The following is a 26,760-nucleotide window of genomic DNA, read 5'->3' on the forward strand; positions in this document are numbered from 1 at the left end:
ATAGGTGCTTTGGATCGCTATCAAGTTCGGTTGAGAGGCAGCATTCACGCTTGCCTGGCTGGAGTGTTTTTTTTTCAATCTGCTCTGACTGCCGATTCATTTTCTCTTCATCGAACTACTGCGGTGTTCAGGTTACTCAGATGCTCTCTTCCTTCAGCTTATTTGTTTTTGTTACGATTGATTTCTGTCCGTGTAAAGCGCGTTTGGTTCCCAGCTTATTCTGCGCTGTTGTATCTAAGCAGAAGGACATGAGTGAGTGATGGAGCAGGCAGGGCCTACAGAGCCTTAACCCTTTATTTGGCCATTGCATACTTTTATTGTGCCAGGGATCATTTAAACCCTCTTCTTCTGCCACCATATTCAGAGTCAGACATTGGGCATATCAGGGTTAAAGTGTGAGGTTGAATCATGACTGAGTAGACATGTTTTTATTGGCTTTTAAGCGAATTATTAGCAGTTTATTGCATATAAAACCATTTGGAAGAAGTAGACTCATGGAGAGAGTGATTCAGTTTTAAACGTGAATGGAGAGTGCCACTTACTGCACTGTCTGATGCATAGCAAAGTATTAAGTTGTTATTTAAATTATGAACTCACGATTGGTGTGTAGTCATCTTGCTCCTGATCAAACGGTGCGGGGTACAAGTTCCATTAAAGGTACTTGAGACTTGACAATAATTGTTGTGGTTCTGTTCGCCAAGCTGGAAATTTTTGTTGCAAACGTTTCGTCCCCTGTCTAGGTGACATCCTCAGTGCTTGGGAGCCTTCTATGAAGCGCTTCTGTGGTGTTTCCTCTGGCATTTATAGTGGTCTGTCCCTGCCGTTTCCGGTTGTCAGTTTCAGCTGTCCGCTGTAGTGGCCGGTATATTGGGTCCAGGTCGATGTGTTTGTTGATGGAGTTTGTGGATGAGTGCCATGCTTCTAGGAATTCCCTGGCTGTTCTTTGTTTGGCTTGCCCTATAATGGTAGTGTTGTCCCAGTCAAATTCAGTTGCTTGTCGTCTGCGTGTGTGGCTACTAAGGATAGCTGGTCGTGGCGTTTCGTGGCTAGTTGATGTTCATGGATGCGGATCGTTAGCTGTCTTCCTGTTTGTCGTATATAATATTTGTGCAATCCTTGCATGGGATTTTGTACACTACATTAGTTTTGCTCATGCTGGGTATCGGGTCCTTCGTTCTGGTGAGTTGGAAGGACCCGATACCCAGCATGAGCAAAACTAATGTGTACAAAATCCCATGCAAGGATTGCACAAAACACTATATAGGACAAACAGGAAGACAGCTAACGATCCGCGTCCATGAACATCAACTAGCCACGAAACGCCACGACCAGCTATCCTTAGTAGCCACACACGCAGACGACAAGCAACATGAATTCGACTGGGACAACACTACCATTATAGGGCAAGCCAAACAAAGAACAGCCAGGGAATTCCTAGAAGCATGGCACTAATCCACAAACTCCATAAACAAACACATCGACCTAGACCCAATATACCGGCCACTACAGCGGACAGCTGAAACTGACAACCGGAAGCGGCAGGGACAGGCCACTATAAATGCCGGAGGAAACACCACAGAAGCGTGTCACAGGAGGCTCCCAAGCACTGAGGATGTCACCTAGACAGGGGACGAAACGTTTGCAACAAAAATTTCCAGCTCGGCGAACAGAACCACAACAACGAGCACCCGAGCTACAAATCTTCACCCAAACTTTGAACTTGACAATAATCTGGCTAACACTCCGGTGCCAATAGAGATAGAGTGCTGCATACTTAGAGGTAAATTGTTTTGGATGAAAAATTTGTACTATTGCGGACAACAGAAAGGATGTTCTCCCTGGCCAATGTTTATCCATCAGGTAACAGCACAAACCAAATAATCTGTCTGTTAGCACATTGTTCTTTGTGGCGCAGTTTACTCTGAACAAATCAGTTGTTGTATTTCTTGCATGACAACTGTCCTTGTTGTTAGCTGTCCCATCATTCGAGATAATATCTATTCAGGCTCGTGAGTTTATGCCATGGGTCTTTATGTGATTGAACAGACTGGTTCTTGACATGTAGGTCAAAGCACTTGTTGGATCAATTATTGCCATTTTAAGTCATTTTTAGAAAACCCTCACAAATATTAACATGAATGCTACTGCACTTTAAGGAGAGCTTCGTAATGACTCTGAAGTGTTTTCGTTGGCCTCCACTGGAATAATTCTCATTTGAAAATTAAGGGGAGGTGAATTGATGGGGAGGTGATTTTGGGCCACAGTGGTTAGTCTACCAAAGTTAATTTTGCTGGGGCTTTGTCTGAATACTGGTGGACCTATTCCAATAGGACACTAGTGTTTTTGAGATGATTATTTTATTGAATCCAGAGGATGCACTTCTGTTTTGGCGGTACATAGGTCAAATGCCACGGCAAAACATGAGTGTTTCCAACATTGCAGTTAATGAACTAGTTTCTGTAAAGTGTTTTGAGATGTCTAGAAGCCCTGAAGATGCGTATATGTAAGTTTATTTTTAATGTTTGGTGGTCTATACTGCTCTGTGTCTTCTGAAGTGTTGACTGATGCAGCAGCCAACAACTTAATTTTAATTGGTTTTTAGTGGTGTAGGTTGATGGGGAAATGTTTTTTTTGGATACCAGCAGACAATCCTTGATTTAGAGTAGTACTGTAACTTTACTGAAAATTACAGTATCTCTTGTTGGTAGTGATAATATTACAATAAAGCGTTCAACTGATTATTTAGACCAGTCTAGACAACTGTTTATGTAGCATATATGTTGAGATATCTTCTCTGAAACATGCATGTGAAAGGGCTGCTGGACATATTATGATTAACTGAGCACTTTGTTTTCGTAGAACTACTGAGTATTCATAGACTTTGAAGGTGTTACTGTCTACTGTCTTACATTTTTGTAAGGGGTTGCCTAGATGTCTAGAATGATCAAAATACATCTGCAATTTGAATGGATGCAATCTCTTTTTCTATAACTAAACCCGATCCGTTGCTCGTGGTAAGCCAAAGAACAAACTGTATTTGAATCATAGGTATTTACTACACAGGAGATCACACGATCACAGTAGGTCAATGCCCTGTCTGAAAGCAGTCCAAAACATATCCTTTTTTCTCCTGTGTATCATTTTAAAAAAAAATAACAATGAGGTGTATTTGCTCTGATATTCCTGAAATAAATACTTGATTGGGATGTTATGGGTCATAGTAATAATTCAGGATTTTTAACTTTTTCCCAGATCATTGTAGGAGAGATTGCAAAACATGGCAGATGGGAAATGCTGAAACCTTGTTTTGAATTTGTAAAAGAGAAGTATCCAAGTGTGGGAGCTAGAAAAAGAAAATAAAAGAGCATTGTTTGTTTGAAAAGTTAAAACTTTCTTACAACTAGCTTAAATATGCTTAATTTGGTTCAACGCTTACAGACTAATACACTTCATGCAAAGGTACAATGTTCTACGAGTGAATTTGTTTTTAAAAAGTGAGTCACGTGATGTAATTGGCATTGCTACTGGGAATATGAGTTTTAATTCATCCACAGAAGTTTGTGGAATTTAATTCTAGTTAATAAATCTGGTTCATTAATGTCCCTAAGGGAGGGAAGTCTGCCGTCCTAACATTGTCTGGCTGTATTGTGACTTGACAGCCTACGGCAGGCCACTCAATTCAAAGACAGTTAGAAATGCAATACAAATGTTGGTCTTGTTAATAATGCTGACATCCCAAGAAATAATAAAGAAAAGAAAACAAAATTTTACAATATTGCCCAGACAGATGATACAAGAAGAAACTGGCACTTATAAAGTGTTGTTTTCTCCTGAAGGATATCCCATAATACTTCAAAGCTAATTATCTACTTTGGAAGTATAGTTAGTATTATAATATAGGATACATGCAGTCAGTTTACATACAGATAGGTTCTAAACATTTCCAAATAATCTGTTTTTAGCTGTGAAAATGTGTGCTGCATCCAAGACTGAGTGTAAGTCATTCCAATGTGTAATGATGTATCACTGAAAAATGCGCAGCAATGACACGAAGTACACAACTTTTTGCAATGAATTATCTTGTTTTTACCATCATGTTTTAGCATTATATGTTTTAGTAAATGGCTGCTATTTACCAAGCATGGAAGTTCTTCATAACCAGATGATTGGTTACATCTGTTATGAACCCTTGATTCCAAATCTTGTGTATAAACAAGACACAGCCCTGGCAACATTGCATATACTGGGTGTCCACAAAATAGGCATACAACGGAAGTGTTCACAGAATGTAACTTAGTTAAGGCAACACATAGTTTTGGAATGTTTGTAAGGCACCAATCCAATTTCATGGTTCTGATGGCCATTGTAGATTGCTCTAGTTTTGACCTTATGGCTTATAGTTTTATTATTTTCTTGTCATTGCTTTTTCATACAATACTTCTGTTTTCTACTTGGCCTACAGGATTATGTGGCTGATGAATTAAAAAAAAATGACAGGCTATTTGTTAGCTCAGAGTGAATCCAACTTGTGGCATTACAAAAGCTTTTCCTGCCACTCGAGAATAAATGCAGCTAATATGTTTGTGCAGCATGTTTGCACAATTAAAAATGCTGTTTTTTGGTTGAATATTTTGCACTTTATGGTAAGACCTTTTTGACTTTAAATGTTAGCTATGCAATTTGTTTCAATTTGGATTGTTACTTGCTGTTTTGACAATACTAGCGAACACTTGAAAAAAGCTGAGTAAAAAAGCATTGTCTTTTGAAGCAAATAGAAACTTGTCACTTTGGTCTGCTCTAAGAATCATAGAATCTCTGCAGTGTGGAAAGAAACCCACTGAGTCTGCATCGACCTGACCTGCTAAGGATAGTCCAATGCAGATCCTCCCCCATGGCTCAGGGCACATTACTATGGCTAATCCACCTTACCTCCACATCTCTGGACAGAGTGGGCAATTTCGCACAGCCAATCCACATGTATTTGGACTGTGGAAGTAAACCGATGCACCTGATGGAAACACATGCAGACTCCACACAGACAGTCACCCAAGGCTAGAATTGAATTGAACCTGGCTTCCTGGTGCTGTGAGGCAGCAGTGCTAACCAGTGAGCCACTGTGCCGCCATCTGGTGCGCTTCTGGCATCTTTAGGAGATTCGCTTTGGCATTATAATGGGACTGAGATTTGGCTGTGGTGTTGAGTAAGCATGATAATTTTTCCCACAAATGTCAGGCCCATACTGCAGGATTTCATCGGTGTTTAAAACAGTGGGAAGGGAATGTTGTGTGCAGAGAAAATTAATGACTAGAAGATAGCTAAGCTTAAATTTTATATGTCTATTGAAAGTAGCAGGAAGAGAAGACCTTGCAAAAGAGTGCATTCAAGACGCTGCGTTTTGTTGTTGACAGGACTGTCAGACAATACTGTAATTTTCATACACTATTTACCCTGAGCCTTCACCTCTCTTAAAAGTCTTTTTCTTCTCTTTCTCAATTTTATTTATTTCACCTTTATCTGTTGCATCTCTGAACTGTGCACTTTCATTTCTAAGTTCTGGCTATATTGCTCAACACTCATTTCCTAGAAAAAGCAGCTGTTTGGTGAGTAGGAATGGCGAGTATATCTTATCTTTAAAGTAAAAGTAAGGTTTATGTTTATGTCTCTCGTCCTTTGTTTCTCAATTTTTTTAAATAAAAATTTGTTAGGTATAATATGACAATGGCATTAAAAATGACAATAAATGAGACTGGTGTGGTTAGTTCAAATAGAGTCATAGAGCTGTACAGCATGGAAACAGACCCTTCAGTCCAACTTGTCCATGCGGCCAGATAATTAATCTAGTCCCATTTAGTCCATATCCCTCTCAACCCTATCCCACCAAATGCCTTTTATATGTTGTAGTTGTTCCAGTCTCCACCACTTCCTCTGGCAGCTCATTCCATACACATACCACCCTCTGTATGAAAATATTGCCCGATAGGTTCCTTTTAAATCTTTCCTCTCTCACCTTAAACCGATGCTTTCTAGTTCTGGACTCCCTCCACTCCAGGGAAAAGATCTTGTCAATTCACCCCATCCGTGCCCCTCGTTATAAACCTCTATAAAGTTACCCTCCAACCTCTGACACTCCAGGGAAAATAGCCTTGACCTATTCAACCTCTCCCAATAGCTCAAACCCTCCAGCCCTTGTGAATCTTTTCTGAATCCTTTCAAGTTTCACAACATCCTTCCTACAGCAAGGAGACTAGAACTGAACACAGTGTTCTAAAAATGGCCAAACCAACTTCCTATACAGCCACAACATGATCTCCCAACCCCTATACTCCATGGACTGACCAGTAAAGACTGGCATACCAAACACCTTTCTCACTGTCCTATCTACCTGTGACACCACTTTCAAGGAACTATGAACCTGCACTACAAGGTCTCCTTGTTGAGCAAAACTCCTCAGGACCTTACCATTAAGTATATAAGTCCAACCCTGATTTGCCTTTCCAACTGCAGCGCCTTACATTTATCTAAATTAAACTTCATCTGCCATTCCTCAGCCCATTTGCCCACCAGATCAAGGTTCTGTAGTATTCTGAGGTAACCTTCTTTGCTGTCCACTACACCACCAATTTTGGTGTCACCTGCAAACGTATTAGTCATATCTCCTTTATTCACATCCAGATCATTTATATGGAAGGTGAAAAGCGGTGGACCCAGCACCGATCCTTGTGGCACCCCATTGGTGACAGGCCTCCAGTCTGAATAGCAACTCTCCACCACCACCACCCTCTGTCTCTTACATGTTAAATAAAATATGATAGTAATAATAGATTTGCTCTCGTACAAGAGTTGCTGGTGGACACAAAAGTAATCCAGTGTGAACATATTTGCAGCATATGTTTGCAACTCGGGCATCTTCGGATCTGGGTTGAGGTCCTGGAGGCAGAGCTGCAGACTTTGCACCACATCAGGAAACAGGAAAGTAACCTGTATACTTGGGTCCAAGAGCCTGCCACACCCATCAGATCCTGTAATTCAGATTTGGAGTGATGAGGGACAGGAGCACGTGACTGCAGGTGAGGCAGATATGGGACTCAAGGGGTAGTTTTGGTAGTCTTAGTTCCTGCATTTGTCTAGCAGTTACAAAATTCTTATTAACTGTACGAATGAGAGTGTGGAGTACAGGGAGCATTCCTAAACTGAGCATAGTACCACGATACAGGGGAAGCATTCAAGTTGTTGGGAGGAGGCAATAGGGATATAATCATGATAGGGATGGTAGAACTAGGGGGATAGATGCTCTTCTCGGCAGATGTGAATGTTAGTCCCGAAAGCTATGTTGCCTGCCTGGTTCCAGGTTTAAGGACATCTCAGGATTAGAGAGGAACTTGGAGTGGGAAGTGAGGGATCCAGTTGACATCGTCATCCACGGTGATATCAGTGACATTGCCATAGGACTGGCAAAGAGTTTCTGCTGAAAGAAGCAAAGCCTCAAAGATAAAAAGAAATACACTCAGGATTTCTACCTGAGCCATTGGCAAACTGACATAATAAAGTCAAGGAGTTAAAAGCACGGCTCAAAGATTGATGTAGGAGAAATGGATTTCAGTTGATTGGCTACTGAGTTAGGAGGAAGCTATTCTAGTGGAGCAGGGTTCACTTGAACCACGAAGGGCTGAGGGTCCTGATGAATTGAATTAGTAGGACCATAGACAGCAAATTAAGCCAATGGGGCAAAAATCCTGGGGACCAGATACTTAGGCTTACAAAGCAAAAGCAGCTGGCATATTGCAGGGAAGTCATTTAGATTAATAATACCCAGAATGTGACACAAGGAACAGACCATGCCAACATAAACCAAGCAGCAAATACAGTGGGGAAACAATGACAAAAAGGCAAAATTCATGGTTCTTTACTTAAAATAAAGGAATTAAGAGCAGAAAAAATGACTAATGGGTATGATGTTATAGACATGGTTACAAGGATTTCAAACTGGGAACGAAATATTCAGGCGTTATATGACTTTTCAAAAGGACAGGCAGGAGGAAAAGAGTTGTGGGGTAGCTTTGTTAATACTGGATGGAATAAGGACAATTGCAAGAAATGCTCTTGGATTGGAAAATTTAGAATCTGTGTAACACTAAAGTCGGTGGAGTAGTGGACATTTTGGAAAAATGTTACAGGTTGCAGGGGGACTTGGATAAACTGCAGAATTGGGCTGAGAGGTGGCAAATGGAGTTCAATGCAGCCAAATGTGAGGTGATTCACTTTGGGAAGAATAACAGGAAGGCAGAGTACCGGGTCTATGGAAACATTCTTGGTAATGTGGTTGTGCAGAGGGATCTTGGAGTCCATGTACATAGTTCCCTGAAAGTTGCCACCAGGTTGATAGTGCTGTGAAGAAGGCATACGGTATGTTCGGATTCATTGGTAGTGAGATTGAGTTCCAGAGCCGCAATATCATGCTGCAACTATACAAAATGCTAGTGCGGCCGCATTTGGAACATTGTGTACAGTCTGGTCGCCATATTTCGGGAAGGATGTGGAAGCATTGGAAAAGGTGCATAGGAGATTTACCAGGATGTTGCCTGGTCTGGAGGAAAGGTCTTTTATGAGGAAAGGCTGAGAGACTTGGGTCTGTTCTCATTGGAACGAAGAAGGCTGAGAAGGGATTTGATAGAGGCATACAAGATGATCGGAGGATTAGATAGGGTTGATAATGAAAGTCTTTTTCCTAGGATGATGACGTCGGCTTGTATGAGGGGGCATAACTACAAATTGAGGGGTGATAGATTTAAGGCAGATGTCAGAGGCAGGTTCTTTACTCAGAGACTGGTAAGGGTGTGGAATGCTCTATCTGCTAATGTAGTTAACTCAGCCACATTAGGGAGATTTAAACAATCCTTGGATAAGCACATGGATGATGATTGGATAGTGTAGGGGGATGAGCTGAGAATAGTTCACAGGTCAGTGCAACAATGAGGGCTGACGGACTTCTTCTGCGCTGTATTGTTCTATGTTCTATGTATGAGTGGAGGGAAGAAATAACAAGAGGAAGAAGACAATGTTTGGAGTACACTATAAGCCCCCTAATAACACCTACATGGTAGAACAGAGAATAAATCAGGAGATAATGAGGAAGAATTTGAAGTGTACTTGGGACAGTTTCCTAAACCAGTGTGTTGTTTATCCAACTAATGATTAGCCTACTTTGGATCTGGCAATTTGGAATAAGGCAGGCTTAATAAATGATCTCAGAGTTAAAAGGCCCCTTATGAAACAGTAACCATAACATGGTGGAATTTAGCATTCAGTTTAAGAGGAAGAAATTTTGAGTTGGAAATAATTGTGTTAAACTTAAGGGTAACTGTAAAGGATTTATGATCGAGGACACCTAATAACTTCCAAAAACATAAAATTATCAAGGACAAAATGGGGAGCTGTAATAAGTTCAGTAACTAACACCAGAGAAGTATTAAGGAAATTAATGGGGCTAACATCTGATAGGCGTTTTGGACCTGAAAGATTGTACCCTAGGATATGACAGTAAGTAGCTACAAAGATAATGGTATTAATCGTGCAGAAATCCTTAGATTCTGGAAAATCCAAGAGTATCAGAAAAATCCCATGTAACACCCTTATTCAGAAAGGGAAAGAGGAAAACTAGATATTTATAGACCAGTTCGCATAATATCATTGGGAATATTTCAGAATCTATTATTCGGAGAAGTCTATCAAAGGGGAAATCATGCTGGATAAATTTATTAGAATTTTTTGAGAAGGTAACAAATAGAATAAGGGGAACCAGTAGGAATAATGTACTTGAATATCCAAAATGTGTTCAATAATGTACTGCACATAAGGCTACTTAATAAGATAAGAACACATAGTGTTAGAGGTAGTACATTTGCACAAATAAAAGATTGGCTAGGAGATGAAGAGTTGGTAGAAGGGTTCAAAGTTTGGGAGAAGATTTGTAGCTCGGTGCTCGTTGTTGTGGTTCTTTTCACCGAGCTGGGAATTTGTGTTGCGGACGTTTCGTCTCCTGTTTAGGTGACATCCTCAGTGCTTGGGAGCCTCCTGTGAAGCGCTTCTGTGATGTTTCCTCCGGCATTTATAGTGATATGTATCTGCCGGAGGAAACATCACAGAAGCGCTTCACAGGAGACTCCCAAGCACTGAGGATGTCACCGAGACAGGGGACGAAACGTCTGCAACACAAATTGGTAGAAGAGTGTCAACCTGTAATGGGGTTCCACAGGGACTGGTGCTTGGGCCACAATTATTTATAACATGTGCTGGGTCCATGACTTTTTCATCATTTATATAAATGATTTGGATGTGAGCATAAGAGGTATAGTTAGTAAGTTTGTAGATGACACCAAAATTGGAGGTGGACAGCGAAGAAGGTTACCTCAGATTACAACGGTATCTTGATCAGATGGACCAATGGGCTGTGGAGTGGCAGAGGAGTTTAATTCAAATAAATGCAAGATGCTGCATTTTGGGAAAGCAAATCTTAGCAGGACTTATACACTTAATGGTAAGGTCCTAGGGAGTGTTGCTGAACAAAGAGACCTTGGAGTGCAGGTTCATAGCTCCTTGAAAGTGGAGTTGCAGATGGATAGGATAAAAAAGAAGGCATTTGGTGTGGTTTCCTTTATTGGTCAGAGTATTGAGTACAGGAGTTGGGAGGTCATGTTGTGGCACAGGACATTGGTTAGGCCACTGTTGGAATATTGCGTGCAATTCTGGTTTCCTTACTATTGGAAAGATGTTGTGAAGCGTGAAAGGGTTTAGAAAAGAGCTACAAGGATGTTGCCAGGGTTGGAGGATTTGAGCTATAGGGAGAGGCTGAACAGGCTGGAGCAGTTTTCCCTGGAGTGTCGGAAGCTGAGGGCTGACCTTAGAAGTTTATAAAATCATGAGGGGCATGCTTAGGATAAATAGACAAAATCTTTTCCCTGGGGTTAGGGAGCCCAAAACTAGAGGTGCATAGGTTTATAGTGAGAGGGGAAAGATGTAAAAGAAACTAAAGAGGCAACTTTTTCACAAAGAGGTGGTACCTGTCTGGAATGAGCTGGCAGAGGAAGTGGTAGAGGCTAGTACAATTGCAACATTTAAAAGTCATCTGGATGGTATATGAATAGGACGGGTTTGGAGGGATATGGGCCGGGTGCTGGCAAGTGGGACTAGATTGGGTTGGGATATCTGGTCGGCATGGACAGGTTGGACTGAAGGGTCTGTTTCCGTGCTGTACATCTCTATGACTCTATGTGTTAATGACTTGGATGAGGGAAGTGAATACTATAGCCAAGGTTGCAGATGACACAGGTGGGAAATCACAGTGTGAGGATAACAGAGTTTGCAGAGGGATACAGACAGATTAAGTGAGTAAGCAAAGACTTGTCAGATGAAATATAAAGTGAGAGAATTTGAGTTTGTACATCTCAGCATGAAGAGTAGCAGGAAATGGGAAAGGCAAACGAACTGTAGGCTTTTTTCAAAGGGAAAAGTGTATAAAAGTAGGGAGGTTTTGCAAAAACTGTACACGGCAGTAGTCAGACTATGCCAGCAATACTACGAACAGTATTGCTTAGCCTAAGGAAAGATCAACTTGCATTAGAAGCAACCGAAGTAGGTTCACCAGATTTATCTCGGTTATGGAGGGATTTTCTTATGAATAGATGTTGAGTAGGTTGAACCTGTAGTCATTGGAGTTTTGGTGAGAGAAGATCTTGTAGGACTCTTAGTGGGAATAATAAGACAGATGCTGAGTAGTTGTTTGCCATTGTGGGAGAGTCTAGGAACAGAGGTCATAAAGTTAGAGTTAATGGATCACCCAGTTCACACAAAAATGAGGAGGAATTTCTTTCTGCGGGTGGTCAATCTGTGGAATTCATTACCACAGAGAGCTTTTGAGGGTGGGTTGTTAAGTATATTCAATTCTGAGACAAATATTTAGTCAGTGAGGGAATCTAGGATCATGGGGATAAAGCATGAAAATGGAGGTGACGATTATCAGATCAGCCCTGACCTTAGTGAATAATGGAACAGACTCAGTGGACTGTGTGGTCTACTTCTGCTCCTGTGTCTTGTAGTTTTATGGATGAGGATTTCCACAGTCAAAGAGTTGAGGCCAGGACAGAATCTTTTAATGTTACAGGGAATACACTGTTTTGATGATTGTGTGTGTTTGTGATGAAGAACTCATCTTGGACAAGTATGACACTGTGCTTGGCAGCATGGTGGCTCAGTGGTAAACACTGCTGCCTCATAGTTCCAGGGACCCTGGTTCAATTCCACCCTCTGGCGACTGTCTGTGTGGACTTTGCATATTCTCGCCGAGTCTGTGTGAGTTTCCTCCGGGTGCTCCGGTTTCCTCCCGCAATCCAAAGGCTTGCAGGTTAGGTGGATTGATCATGCTAAATTTCCCATAGTGTCCAAGGATGTGCAGACGAGGTGGATTAGCCATGGGAAATGCAGAGTTACAAGGGGAGTAGGTCTGGGTGGGCTGCTCCTCAGCTGGTCGGTTTGGTGTTTGTGACATGGACTGACAACAATGGCTTTGTTCTTCCCAATAATTAATTGTTGTTAGGTTCTGTTCAACCAGATTTGATTTTGACTCCTTGCGTTACAGTTTACAAACTGTACTGTGTGTTTCATTGAGAGAATATGTGTGTACTTCCCATGTTAAACCGAAACCAAGTAAATGGGTACAAACAGGGAAATAATACTTTCCTCCCCACAATCAAGAGTTTATTCTTGTCTGCTTTACCAAGATTCTTTTGAAATAACATTTGATTTGATGAAAAATTGTTACTTTTAAAATTGTTTCGGATACAAGGAGAGTAAGGTAAGTAAAAAATGCTGGAAAAACTCTGATCTGCCAGCATTTGTAGAGAGAGAAACATTGTTAATGGTTTGAGCCCAATATGACTTCTCTTTAGAACTCAGACTAAGAATGATGTTTGGAAATTTTTTAAAAAGTTGACTGGAACATTTGAGCAAGAATCTGTGTAAGAGCTGATGTTCATTTTAGTCAGCTAATGCAGGGCAAAGTAATAGTGACTGAATGGACATTTTATGAGCACGACAGTGTATATGGAGGTACTAAGAGGATGAGAAAATCAGAGAAGTAATATAAAATTTTTTTTTGTAAAGCAGCTAAAGATATTAAAGATTAAGCATAATGTAAAGAAGTTGCTGTTCTTTTGAAATACTAACTCTGGAACTTTTCTGATCTGAAAGTCCATATTTGTAGAGAAAAGAAATGAAACATGGGTATTGGAATAGGAATCTCCAATAGGGCGTAAGTCTCCGTTTTAAAAAGTGTTGGGCAAACGTTTTGTTCATGCAGCCAATGATGCAGGTCCAAACTATAGGTAGTTGTTGGATAACGCGCATTCTGGCAGCGCAATCTGGCTATAACATCACTGAAGAATTAGGGAATGGTATTTTTGAAAATGCTTGTCTCTGTTCGTAATAGCGTGATTCCAGTGGGGATCGGTTTGTGAGCTTTGTTCTGCACATGTGCTGATGTCCACACTGAAATCTTCACACCATTCTGCGCATGCACCGATGTCTGCGCCGAAGACTTAGCTGCATTCTGCACATGCGCAATGTCAGCGCTGGCCTTTGTGCCATTCTACACATGTGCAATGTCAGCGCTGGTTTTCATGCTGTACTGCACATGTGCCAATGTCAGCTGCCTACAGAGCAGTTTCTGTGAGAGATATTATACCGAGAGCAGCTTTCTTACATTTTTCAATTGTGCTGTGTTAAATTTGCTTTTGTTTAATTAATAAATATAATTTCAACCTTCATTCAGGCTGTGCTATACTTTGTGTTAGACTTCTAAGTGTTTTTTGAGTGATTTTCTTTTTGCTGGGTTTGCCCCAGCCCCACTTTTCCCATAAGTCCCATTATTTATATTAAGCGAGGTTTTGCTGGAACACAACTGCGGCGTTATAGAAGAACCACCTGTAATTGCATCCTTATAATGACATGACCCACTGGTTCTTTCGGCATGTTTCAATTTCCAAACATAAATGTTTGCTAAACATTTTTTTTGAAGATGGTATTCCTTTAAAGGGTGAATAGATCCTGGATATCTTAACCGTTCATTATTTCCATACTTTTTTTTCTTGGTGTGTTTGTACATACATGTTGCAGGAAAATCTTCAAGAAAATACAGGGAACATGATAATTTTCAGCAAAAGTCTGATCACTATCTGGAAGCACTGAAAAGGAGGTAAGCCAGGGCCTAGAGTTACCTTTGGTTAAAGGAGCAAAGTATCCCTGAGAATTTTAAGGTAGAATATCAAGTCTTGTTATTGCATTCAAGTTCTGTTATTTCATTTTGTTACTGTCTTTTTAAGGCAAAATTTTCAAAACTGATTTCATGCCTTGAGGTTTATATTTGTATATTGACTATGAATAAACTTTCATTTGGAATCTTGAATTTTTTGAGGATATAACTATGAAGTTGGACGAGGGAAATCCAGTAGACTTTCAGAAAGCTTTTGATAAAGTCCCACACAGGAGGTTAGTGAGTAAAATTAGGGTGCACAGTATTGGGGGCAAAGTACTAGATTGGATTGAAAATTGGTTGGCTAATAGGAAACAAAGGGTAGTGATAAACGGCTCCATTTCGGAATGGCAGGCAGTGACCAGTGGGGTACCGCAGGGATCCGTGCTGGGACCACAGCTTTTTACAATATATGTTAATGATATAGAAGATGGTATCAGCAATAACATTAGCAAATTTGCTGATGATACAAAGCTGGGTGGCAGGGTGAAAAGTGATGAGGATGTTAGGAGATTACAGGGTGACCTGGACAAGTTAGCTGAGTGGGCAGATGCATGGCAGATGCAGTTTAATATGGATAAATGTATGGTTATCCACTTTGGTAGCAAGAACAGGAAGGCAGACTACTACCTCAATGGAATCAATTTATGTAAAGGGGCAGTACAGAGAGATCTGGGTGTTCTTGTACACCAGTCAATGAAGGCAAGCATGCAGGTACAGCAGGTAGTGAAGAAGGCTAATAGCATGCTGGCCTTCATAACAAGAGGAATTGAGTACAGAAGCAAAGAGGTGCTTCTGCAGCCGTACAGGGCCCTGGTGAGACCACACCTGGAGTACTGTGTGCAGTTCTGGTCTCCAAATTTGAGAAAAGACATTCTGGCTATTGAGGGAGTGCAGCGTAGGTTCACGAGGTCAATTCCTGGAATGGCAGGATTACCATACACTGAAAGACTGAAGCGACTGGGCTTGTATACCTTTGAGTTTCGAAGATTGAGAGGGGATCTGATTGAGACGTATAAGATTATGAAAGGATTGGACACTCTGGCAGTAGGAAATATATTTCCGCTGATGGGTGAGTGCCGAACCAGAGGACACAGCTTAAAAATACGGGGTAGACCATTTAGGACAGAGCTCAGGAGAAACTTCTTCACCCAGAGAGTGGTGGCTGTGTAGAATGCTCTGCCACAGGGGGCAGTGGAGGCCCACTCTCTGGATTCATTTAAAAAGGAGTTGGATAGAGCTCTCAAAGATAGTGGAATCAAGGGTTATGGAGATAAGGCAGGAACAGGATACTGATTAGCAATGATCAGCCATGATTATATTGAATGGCGGTGCAGGCTCGAAGGGCTGAATGGCCTACTCCTGCACCTATTGTCTATTGTCTATTGTATAAGTGCTTACATTTTGCAATTTGTTTGTTGCTCTATTTTAAGTTTTCAAGCTGTAGTCACTAAACTTTAAAAGATTTGTGGAGAATGGAAACCGTGCCTGGCAATCCATGCTGACATCAGATTTCTCTCTTGCTTGATTATTTCTGTTACTGTTTATTAATTGTACATATTTCTGCATGGTTTGTTTTTCCCTTCAGTAACTTTGTCGATCTGAACTTGGGACAGGGGTTTACAATGTATTTACAATGATGCTTCTGCAGAGAAAAGCTTCCATTGTTTCTGAATTCAACCCAGACACGGTGATTGATGTTGAAATGATTTATTTGGAAATTCTAGCTGCTTTTGATTTTGTTGAACCTTTTTGCCATTGCTTTTCCTCCTCCCTATCTAGATGATAAACTATAATCTAGCAAGGTGTTATGAGGAGGTGAACAGAATGATTAGCTCACCTGTATTTTTAAATGCCCCCTATGTCGGTCACAATAAATTTTTACTTGAAACGTGGCCATCACACTTCAATTAAATTTAGTTAACTAGATCAAAAGCGAGGGACAACCAATTCCAAGATTTCCTTGAGTGACTGTGTCGTCTGTTAAACCCAGAAAGTGCTCCATCTATCACATTGACAACACATGCAATTACCTTAAAAGAAAGATAGTTGGGAGGGTTGTGTGTTTGTCAAGACAAAAAGATGTAGGCACTGGCAGCTAAAAGGTTTTAGAACCTTTGAATTGTGAGCGTGAAATCCAAGTTCTGCATTTTAAAAAATTTTTTTGGACTATGGACTAAAAAAATCTTTTAAGCTGAGGAGCTTGCACAATGTGTAGTAAATATGCTTTTAAAACTTCAGCAATCTCTTTGCACAATGTTTCATTTTCCTGGAATGGTGTACACGTTTCTCTATAAATACACTGTTGAAGAAGGAATAAAACACCTTCAAAGACAATGGATAGAAAAATTCTGAGAAATAATCTGATCTGCATTTACCTGGTTGAAACAATGTATTTTCTGCCTTAAATTCAGTATTGATCTTTGAAAATAAACCTCAAGATTCTCCTGGTACTGGTTTGGCCGGTGTGATGGGGATGTGTAAAAATGGGAGTCTCTAATGGAGTCTGAATTATTTTTATCACAGCAAGTTAAGTGTAAGATGATCAGTTCCATTTTTACTTTTGGCCTATGACTATCTCCTAATAAACTGCCTCAATTTAGTTTCTATGTATCGGTACACCATATGACTGTGATCTACGTAAATTACAGCAGTAATTGATCCTTGCCTCATTCGTGCGTCATTTAAACCATAGAAAATATCATTGGAATTGAAAAAAGTCTCATTTTATGTTGGGAAATGTTTGAAGTTGGGCTGATTTAATTTTTGTAAGCTAAGTAGGAGTGGCTTGTACAGCTTGACAAATCAAGTGGTTATTGTGAAAGCTAATGGGCAATTTTTAACTATGCTTCAGCTCTCTGTGAAGTTCTGTTTTATGCCAATCTACTATACTTGCTGGCTTGATGCCAGGATTTATGCAATGAAATAAGAAACTTGTGTGCAGTGTATCTGCTACTTTTGGAGGATTGACCGAGCTGAACATGTATGGAAAGTGATCCCTCAACTCTCTACTGTCTTACAATTATTTTTGTCTGTTGAGAAGAGTTGGCTAGAGGCCCAGCTCTCATTTTGAATTTTGCTCTCAATTGAATAGTAACACTTTTTGGGCTTGCTTAGCTAGCTTCACTATGGCTGGTTTCACAACCTTTTAAATAAAGAGAGGAAAGAACGTGAAAGGATGTGAGTATAGGACATATGGTTAGTATGTTTGCAGATGACACCAAAACTCATGGTGTGGAAGACAGCAAAGAAGGTTACCTCAGAGTACAACAAGCTCTTGATCAGATGGGCCAATGGCCGAGGTGTGTCAGATGGAGTTTAATTCAGAAAAATGTGAGGTGCTGCATTTTGGAAAGCCAAATCAGGGTAGGAATTATACATTCAATAGTAAGGCCATGGAGAGTGGTTGTTAAATAGAAAGATCTTGGGTGCAGGCTCACAGTTCCTTGAAAGTGGAATCCCAGGTAGACAGAGTTTAGTACTTTTGCTTTTATTGGTCAGTACATTGACTATAGGAGTTGGGAGATCATGTTAGGCTATACAACACATTAGTCAGGCCACTTTTGGAATATTGTGTTCAAATCTGGTCTCCCTGCCAAAGGAAAAGCATTGTGAAACTTGAAAGGTTTATAAAAGTTTTACAAGGATGTTGCCAGGATTGGGGAGTTTGAGCTATAGGGAGAAGCTGAAGAGGCTGGGGCAGTTTTCCCTGGAGCATTAGAGGCTGAGAAGTTTATAGAAACCTTATAGAAATTTATAAAATCATGAGGGGCATGGATAGGGTAAATAGACAAGGTCTTTTCTGTGTGGTGAGGGAATCAAAAACTGGAGGGCATAGTTTTAAGATGAGAGAGGAAAGACTTAAAAGGACCGAAGGCGAAAATGTTTTCACGCAGAGGGTGGTGCATGCATGGATTGAGCAGCCAGAGGAAGTGGTGGAGGCTGGTACAATTAGAGCATTTAAAGGGTATGTGGATGGGTATATGGAAAGAAAGGGTTCAGAGGGATATGGGCCACCTGCTAGCAAATGAGATGAGATCAGCATGGGTGAGTGACTGTTTCAATGCTGTGTACATCACTTTGATTCTGTGACATTAACACATGACATCTCTTCTGACATATTTCTGTTTACAAAGGAAAGGCTTATTTTGCTGCCAATATTGTGTAAGGTTTACTTACACTCTGGAATTGATCCATATTGAAGCTTATATCTTTCCTGTTTTATCTTTTGTTTATCTGTTGACTGAAAGCACACAGGACTTTCACTGGTACTTAGAACAATGTATGGAACTTTGAACATTCAAGTGAACTGGGAAACATAATTACTGATGAGAACATTCCTCTTGCATTCTGATAAAAGTTAAATTTCTTTCTCTCTTGAGCAGCCAGTAATCGGGCAGATCATCATTGTTACAATATCTCTCTTACAATGTGCTGTATAAATTACAGTTGGAAATATTTGTAATCAAAACACTAAAAGTGTAGCTGGAAAATGCTGGTAACAGTTTGCAAAAGGATTTCAATTAGACCTTTAATATGAAAAATATAAATATTTTGAAAGAATGAGAAACCTATATGTGCAATTGTAACATTTTGGCAAATGTTTTATATATGTAACTTTTATTTGAGTAGATTATTTGCTTTGTGGCACAGTGGTGCCCTCTCTGCCCCTGGATAGGAGGCCTGGGTTCAAGTTCCACCTTTCTCCAGACACGTCTAATAACATCTCTGAACATGGATGATTAAGAGAAACAAAATAAAAATAAACTCCTTTAGATTAGCTAGCACGTTATCCAAATGTTCAGTACAGTTGTGATGGGATGAAATAGATAGGAACCGATATTGATGAAATTCTGAAATTAAGCAAAATAAAGCTATAAATGCACGCCATCAGTAAAGAAATAAGACAGGGTCCGATGGTTCAAATATGCAATTAACTCAAGTTGTTTATAGCCTTTACTGCTCTGATTGTGATGAAGCAAGCAAGATCAACCGTAGAGAAATAAACTTGTTGAGTAAGTGTCATGAGCTTAAATTTGCAATGAATTCTTGTCATGCTCCTTTGCTCAGCAATTAGAAGGACCTAATCTTATTGTACAATGTGGTGTATGGGACAATCTTTTTGTGCCATGTTTGGTGGCAAATGCATTTTTGGGCTTATGCTTGGCATTACCTCCTTCCCATCTTTCAGCTAATAAATACATCTTTCGAGTTATATTTGCATCTCTCATAAGGTTCAATTTTGCAGCTCTTAAAATATATGTGTATATGTTTATATAACTACATTATAAGTTGCTGCATGGGATCTAAAGGTAATAGGAGTTTTGCCAAGATGATGTGCAGAAATGTAATACATGTCCACACACAGCAGATCATGGTGACAAAGAAATGGGTGCCCCAGCAAAATGAATGAAATTTGAACTGGTTTGAAGTCAGAAGTTGTAGCATTTGCCAACTCCTCAAATAACTATACTGCAATTAGGCGTTAATGAGAAACTGGTGAAAATGGAAGAGGGGCGGCTCAGTGGTTAGCACTGCTGCCTCACAGCACCAGGATCCCAGGTTCAATTCCAGCCTCAGGCGACTGTGCAAATTCCACACAGACATTCTCTCCGTGTCTGCGTGGGTTTCCTTCCACAGTGCAAAGATGTGCAGGTTAGTTGGATTGCCATGCTAAATTGCCCATAGTGTTTGGTCATGGGACCATGACCCATGGGCCTGGGTGTGTTACTCTTTGGAGGGTCGGTGTGGACTGGTTGGGCCGAAGGGCCTGTTTCCGCACTGTAGGGAATCTAATCTAAAATCAGCCTTGAAGAAGATGTCCAAGACCAAATCTTCCATTAGAATATGGACAAGAAACATGCTTGACCTTTGAGAAACATGCATCAGAATGAATGCTTAAAAACTTTTAGAATGGTTACAATGCAGTGTGTGTTTTTTTTATATAAACAAACCTGTTCACAGTTGCTATCATACATCTCTGGAGCAGGTGGGACTTAAACCCAGGCCTGTTGGTCTGGGGTAGAGACATGTATAATATATATATTAAACTGTGTTCAAATCAGCAAAATCAACAGAACTTGTAAATATCGAAAACAGCTTGCTGGCAGCAGTGGGATTCAAAGCCACGCCTCTGAGGAGACTGTAGTCTAAATTTAGCACCCCAGACCACTCAACCATGCTACTGATACGGCCACTTTAAGTGGGCCAAATCAAATTCTGAGTCCAGCACAAATTTCAGTCCAATGTCACTAGAAAACATAATGTGGCAGTAGAAGATCAAGATCACTCGGAGGCTACCAAAAGACCTCAGCGCCAAAATTATCAGTTGGCAGTGATTTTTCATTAGAATATGCATATACATTATGTCAAATTCACAACATGGATGAAATGTCTACAAACGTAAGTACACCCAGTACCTAAACATTCAAATCATAAAGAAACTTACTTGTTGTGGAGGTATGACCTTGAACCAAAAAACACCACATCCGATACAAAATGGGATCCTTGTGATGATACCAAAACCGAAGGGACTAGATGAATTTGAGAGAACCTATGACAGTGAATTTGATGGTTTTTTTTAAAACTTCATTATGATTATGGTTTAAAGCTATCCTAGCAGAATTATTTTGTTTAAATGCAACAAACAGATTGATTTTTAATTTGAAGTTGATTTTTAGTTCATATTTTTATGCTTCGGTACAAGTCAACCCCTGTTTATGGAAGGATTTTTCAAAGCTTCAAAGGTTGACTTGTATGGTGCAATCTGTTGTATTTCTCAGTTGTGTTTCCTGGATGGGTTTGTTGACCTTTTTCTATAAAACATCAATTATTACCACGTTTGGACAAACTGCTAACTGTTGTATATAATATGGGAGAAAGTGAGGGCTGCAGATTCTGGAGATCAGAGACGAGAGTGTTGTGCTGGAAAAGCACAGCCAGTCAGACAGCATCTGAGGAGCAGGAGAATGGAGGTTTTGAGCATAAACGCTTCATCAGAAATCAGTTTCCTAATGAAGAGCTGATGCTCAAACATCAATTCTCCTGCACCACGGATGCTGTGTGTGCTGTGTGCTTTTGCAGCACCACACTCTCGACTCTGTTGTATATTATATGTTGATAAAATAGGATTCATTTTCAGAAAGAGAAGCTTGAGGAATAAAATTTGACCAGTAAGTGTTAAGCTGGATCTTTGCAAATTGTGAGATACTGTGTGTTTCGTGGTAAGTTGTGTAAAACTATCTTTTTGTGGAGGCAATAATTGCTTCAACAAATTCCAGAACTGTCTTGAGTTTATTTAACAATAATGTTAAGTTTGTATCAGCATTTGGGTTCTGAAAGAAAGTTGATACCCATTTGCTTGGATATACCTGATCAGAACTTGCCTAGCTGCTGGAACGTGACATATAGCAGGCTGCTGTTTGGAGTTGAAGCACTACCTTATTCAGTATCTAAAAAATACACTTTTAAAACTTGTACATTTCTGTCAGAAACCTATTATTGGGATGAGGCATATCTTGTCAAATGACTTGACTGGCATTGACTTGAAATTATATGGCAAGGGAGTAAACATTTGGTTGTACACTTCATTACATTGTTTTACTGATTTCCTATTTATATTAGCTTTCTGCTCTGTTGTGTCCATGGTATTAATCTGCAACTGTTTTCACAGTCTCCACCTGTTAACATCTTTAATCTGGTGTCTAGAAATTCTATTGTAATCTCCCTTTTGCTTATGACAATACCTTCTGTAGATGGTCACTTTGTTCTTTGCAGCATGTATATGAAGAATCGTTTATTGCCAAGCTTTCAATGATTTTCAGCATTAAGGCTCTTGATGATCTATTTCTTTAGTAACTTGGTCTTCCATTTTTGCATCATCCTTCCTCTCCTTTTCGCCCCAACTAATGTCAGAGGGCTTTCGAGCTGTTTAATTAGAAGGCAGTGAGAAATTATGAAATAAGAGTTGACATAAATGGTGAATCCCCTGCCTCAGAAGTTGGTTCTGTTCATACCATAACTGTTGCCAATACCACAATGAAATCAGAGCCAGAAGTAGTGCAGTCTTTGCTGCTATCTTTCTCTCACTGTCCCACTGGTCGCCCAACTGACTGCCTCTCTCTCAGCCACTGAACACTTTCCATGTTGCTGGCACACCTCTTGACACTGGCATCTGAGGGTATCTCCTGCAGTTGCTGTGCCAGTAAATCCAGCCAACATAAAAAGGAATTCAAAAGTTTTCTACCAGCATGTGAAGGGTAAGCCGGTACTAAGAGGTGGAGTCAGACCGAGAGAATGATATGAACTTAGAAGCACAGGGTGAGGCTATAATACCTGATGAGCACTTCCTGTCCTTGTTTACCAAGAAAGAGGATGCTGATAAAATGTTTTTGATTCTGGCAGATTTAGATTGCTTGATTTGATTTATTGTCATGTGTACCCAAGTACAGTGAAAAGCTTTGTTTGCGAGCAGTTCAGGCAGTTCCTAGTAAGCAAGGACATACAGATCATAGGGTGAAAAGACTTGGACAAAGTAAGGCATAGAGGTTACACTGCACAGCACATGCACAAAGCAAGATCAACATTAACAAGATCAATATTATTTGGAGTTAGAGGGTACAGGTAAGAAATTCTTCTTGAATCTACTAGTGCATGTGTTCAAGCTTCTGCATCTTTTCTCCCTGACAGGACAGGTTATAGGAGAGCATTACTGAGATGAGGTGAGTCTTTGGTAATGTTGGCAGCCTTTCTGTGACGAGACATGTAAGTGGAGTCCATGGATGGGTGGTTGGCTTCCATGATGGTCTGGGCTGTGCACACCAACTTCTGTAGTTTCATACAGTCCTGGACAGAACAGTTGCCATCCTAGGCTGTTATGCACCTAGACAGTTTGCTTTCTATGGTGCATCTGTGAAAGTCGGTGAGGGTCCTATGGCCATGCTAAATTTCCTGAGCCACCTGAGGAAGAAGAGGCTTCTTGTTGTGCTGCCTTGTCTGTCACACCTCTGAAAATCTAGGATAGTTTGTCAGTTATCATCACTCCTAGGAACTTAACGCTCTTAACCTCCGCTCTGTTGATGTTAATGGGGGCGTGTACTCTTCCTTTCTTTTTGAAGGCAATAATCAGTTCTTTTGTTTTGCTGACATTGAGAGAGAGGTTGTTATCATTGCACCACATCACTGAGCCCTCTCTCTCCTTTCTGTATTCTGACTCATGGTTGTTTGATATCCGTCCTACCAGGTGGTGTCGTCAGCAAACTTGTAGATGGCATTCATTTAGAATTTGGTTACACAGTCATGGGTGTACAGGGAGTACAGTAGGGGACTGAGAACACATCCTTGGGGAGGCTCCAGTATTTAGCGTTACCTGCAGTTGTCTATTTTTACTGACTGCGGTCTATGGGTCAGGAAGCCGAGGATCCAGTTGCAAAGGGTGGATCTGAGACCTGGGTCTTGAAGTTTTGAGATCAGGTCTGACGTCAGGCATGGCTGCCCATTCTTTCCTGCCTTGGTTTTGTATTGTACAGAGCCTTTTGCTGAGTCCATCAGGCAGGATGCAAGCCTGAGAGGGATGACTCTTGCAGGCAACGGAAGCCTGCTGGTCCAAGCCTCCCTCTACACTGTTGATATCGCTGTTTTCTGCTCAGATCCATTGTCAGTGTACAGATTCATGAACATCTGCGACCAGTTTGAATTTGCCTTGGGAGCTAAGGTAAATTGAGGTAAGAGAAAGGCCATGTTCTTTGGGAACTCAGTCGACCGATCCTTTAACCCCCCTTTGCCGTCAGGCCAGATTACTTGAAAGTCCTGCGAAAATTATTCTGAAGAGCCAGAGTGTGTGCCAAAACTTGGGAGGAGTATATTGCCAAGGTGAGGCAGAAACTGGGCTTTTGGAAGCACCACACTCTCTCTCCGCTGTAGGTAAAAATCTGGTCATTAGGTGTGAGGTACTTTCTCTGTTAGAACATAGAACATTATAGCGCAGGACAGGCCCTTCGGCCCTCGATGTTGCGCCGCCCTGTCATACTAATCTGAAGCCCATCCCACCTACACTATTCCATGTATGTCCATATGCCTGTCCAATGACGATTTAAATGCACTTAAACTTGACGAATCTACTAGCGTTGTAGGCAAAGCATTCCATACCCTTACTACTCTCTGAGTAAAGAAACTACCTCTGACATCTGTCTTATACCTATCTCCCCTCATTTTAAAGTTGTGTCCTCTCGTGTTTGCCGTTCCATACTTGGAAAAAGGCTCACCCTGTCCACCCTATCTAACCCTCTGATTATCTTGTATATCTCTATTAAGTCACCTCTCAACCTTCTTCTCTCTAACGAGAACAGCCTCAATGCCCTCCGCCTTTCCTCGTAAGTCATTCCTTCCATACCAGGCAACATCTCCTCTGCACTCTTTCCAAAGCTTCCACATCCTTCTTATAATGCGGTGACCAGAACTGTACACAATACTCTAAGTGTGGCCGTACCAGAGCTTTGTACAGCTGCAGCATAACCTCCTGGTTCCGGAACTCAATCCCTCTATTAATAAAGGCCAAAACACTGTATGCCTTCTTAACAACCCTGTTAATCTGGGTGGCAACTTTCAGGGATCTGTGTACATGGACACTGAGATCTCTCTGCTCATCTGCACTCCCAAGAGTCTTAGCATTAGCCCAGTACTTTGCATTCCGATTATTCCGTCCAAAGTGTATCCCTCTCACTTGTCCACATTAAACTCCATTTGCCTCCTCTCAGCCGAGCTCTGCATCCTATCTGTGTTTCTCTGCAACCTACTACATCCTTTGTCACTATCCACAACTCCACCGACCTTATTGTCACCCGCAAATTTACTAACCTACCCTTCTAAGCCCTCATCCAGATCATTTATAAAAATGACGAACAGCAGTGGACCCAATACCGACCCTTGTGGTACACCACTAGTAACTGGACACCAAGATGAACATGTTCCATCAACTACAACCCTCTATTTTCTTTCAGCAAGCCAATTATTGATCCAAACTGCAATGTCTCCCACAATCCCATTACTCTGCATTTTGTATAATAGCCTACTGTGGGGAACCTTATCGAACACCTTGCTGAACATGGTGCAGTTATGGCCCATTATTAGAACTTGCACCATTGCAGTCACAATCCAAAAATGTGTAGGTTAGATGAATTGGCCATGCTAAATTGCCTGTGGTGTTAGGTGCGTTAGTCACGGGTAAATATAAGGTATATAGGGAATGGGTCTGGATGAGTTACTCTTCGGAGGGTCAGTGTGGACTTGTTGGGCTGAAGGACCTGTTTCCATACTGTAGGGAATCTAATTTAATCTAATCAAATCTAATTTGGAGGTCTAAGATGGACCATGTCTCACGTGTGCAAAGCTCTTGATAAGCAGGGGGAAGAATGTACCCTATGCTGCACTCATCCTGATGGTCACCATTGTGTGCGGCCGCATCAAGCTGCATGTAAACCCTCAGTACACAAACACCGTGCCACTAAGTACTGAGGTTCTAACTGTACCCAGTGTTGAGAAGGATGGGACTGGCCTCTGCCCCTCAGAACACTCCAAGTAACCAAACAGTTCTGTATTGCCTATCCTTCGTGAAGAAATTTGCAAAGAAAAACACCTTTGACCACAAGTCCGTCAGGAAGTGGTCAGCATGTAGCATCCTCGAGACCCTGCGGGATAAGGAGAGAGTGGATACCTTCTGGTTGTTCCCTGAGCAGATTGTCAAAATCAAAGAATGCCGCATCACCTGAATCTTCCAAAAAGCACCAAGATATTGCTTGGCTAGTGGTGAGAAGGACCTAAATTTAGGGCAGCACGGTGGCACAGTGGTTAGCACTGCTGCCTCACAGCGCCAGAGACCCGAGTTCAATTCCTGCCTCGGGCAACTGTCTGTGTGGAGTTTGCACATTCTCCCCATGTCTGTGTGGGTTTCCTCCGGGTGCTCCGGTTTCCTCCCACAGTCCAAACATGTGCAGGTTAGGTGAATTGGCCATGCTAAATTGCCCCCCGTAGTGTTAGGTGAAGGGGTAAATGTAGGGGAATGGGTTTGGGTGGGTTGCTCCCTGAAGGGTCAGTGTGGACTTGTTGGGCCGAAGGGCCTGTTTCCACACTGTAAGTAATCTAATCTAATCTAAATTTATAGAGTCATAGAGCTGTACAGCATGGAAACAGACCCTTTGGTCCAACCGAATTTACTAAATAAATCTAGTCCCATTTAGCAGCATTTGGCCCATATCCCTCTTAAATTCTTCCTATTCATAAACCTATTCAGATGCTTATTAAATGTTGTAATTGTACCAGCCTCCATCAGTTCATCTGGCAGCTCATTCCATACACGCACCACCCTCTGCATGAAAAAGTTGTCCTTTAGATCCCTTTTTCAATCTTTCCCTTCTCACGTTAAACCTATGCTCTCTAGTTTTGGACGCCCCCACCCCAGGGAA

At 41.1% G+C, this 26,760-nt stretch overlaps 1 protein-coding gene across 2 annotated transcripts in view; it reads left to right on the forward strand.

Moving 5' to 3' along the window:
• Window positions 1-87: 87 nt before the first annotated feature.
• The window catches only part of setd3 (SET domain containing 3, actin histidine methyltransferase), a 163,721-nt gene continuing 137,048 nt past the window's right edge, over window positions 88-26,760 (forward strand). Inside the window, exon 1 of one of the 2 annotated variants that reach the window (XM_043697136.2) lies at window positions 88-131. Coding sequence is in view for 1 of the 2 variants with exons in the window: in XM_043697137.2 (XP_043553072.1) it covers window positions 20,655-20,704 (50 nt within the window). In the remaining variant the exon portion in view is untranslated. Of the gene's footprint in view, window positions 132-20,591; window positions 20,705-26,760 lie in introns of those variants that run through there. The other variant, XM_043697137.2, reaches the window with a different exon arrangement.

Source organism: Chiloscyllium plagiosum, unplaced genomic scaffold, assembly GCF_037043375.1.
Source record: "Chiloscyllium plagiosum isolate Xiang-an unplaced genomic scaffold, Cpla_swu_hap1 HiC_scaffold_8, whole genome shotgun sequence".
In the NCBI taxonomy this organism is placed as follows: Eukaryota; Metazoa; Chordata; class Chondrichthyes; order Orectolobiformes; family Hemiscylliidae; genus Chiloscyllium; species Chiloscyllium plagiosum.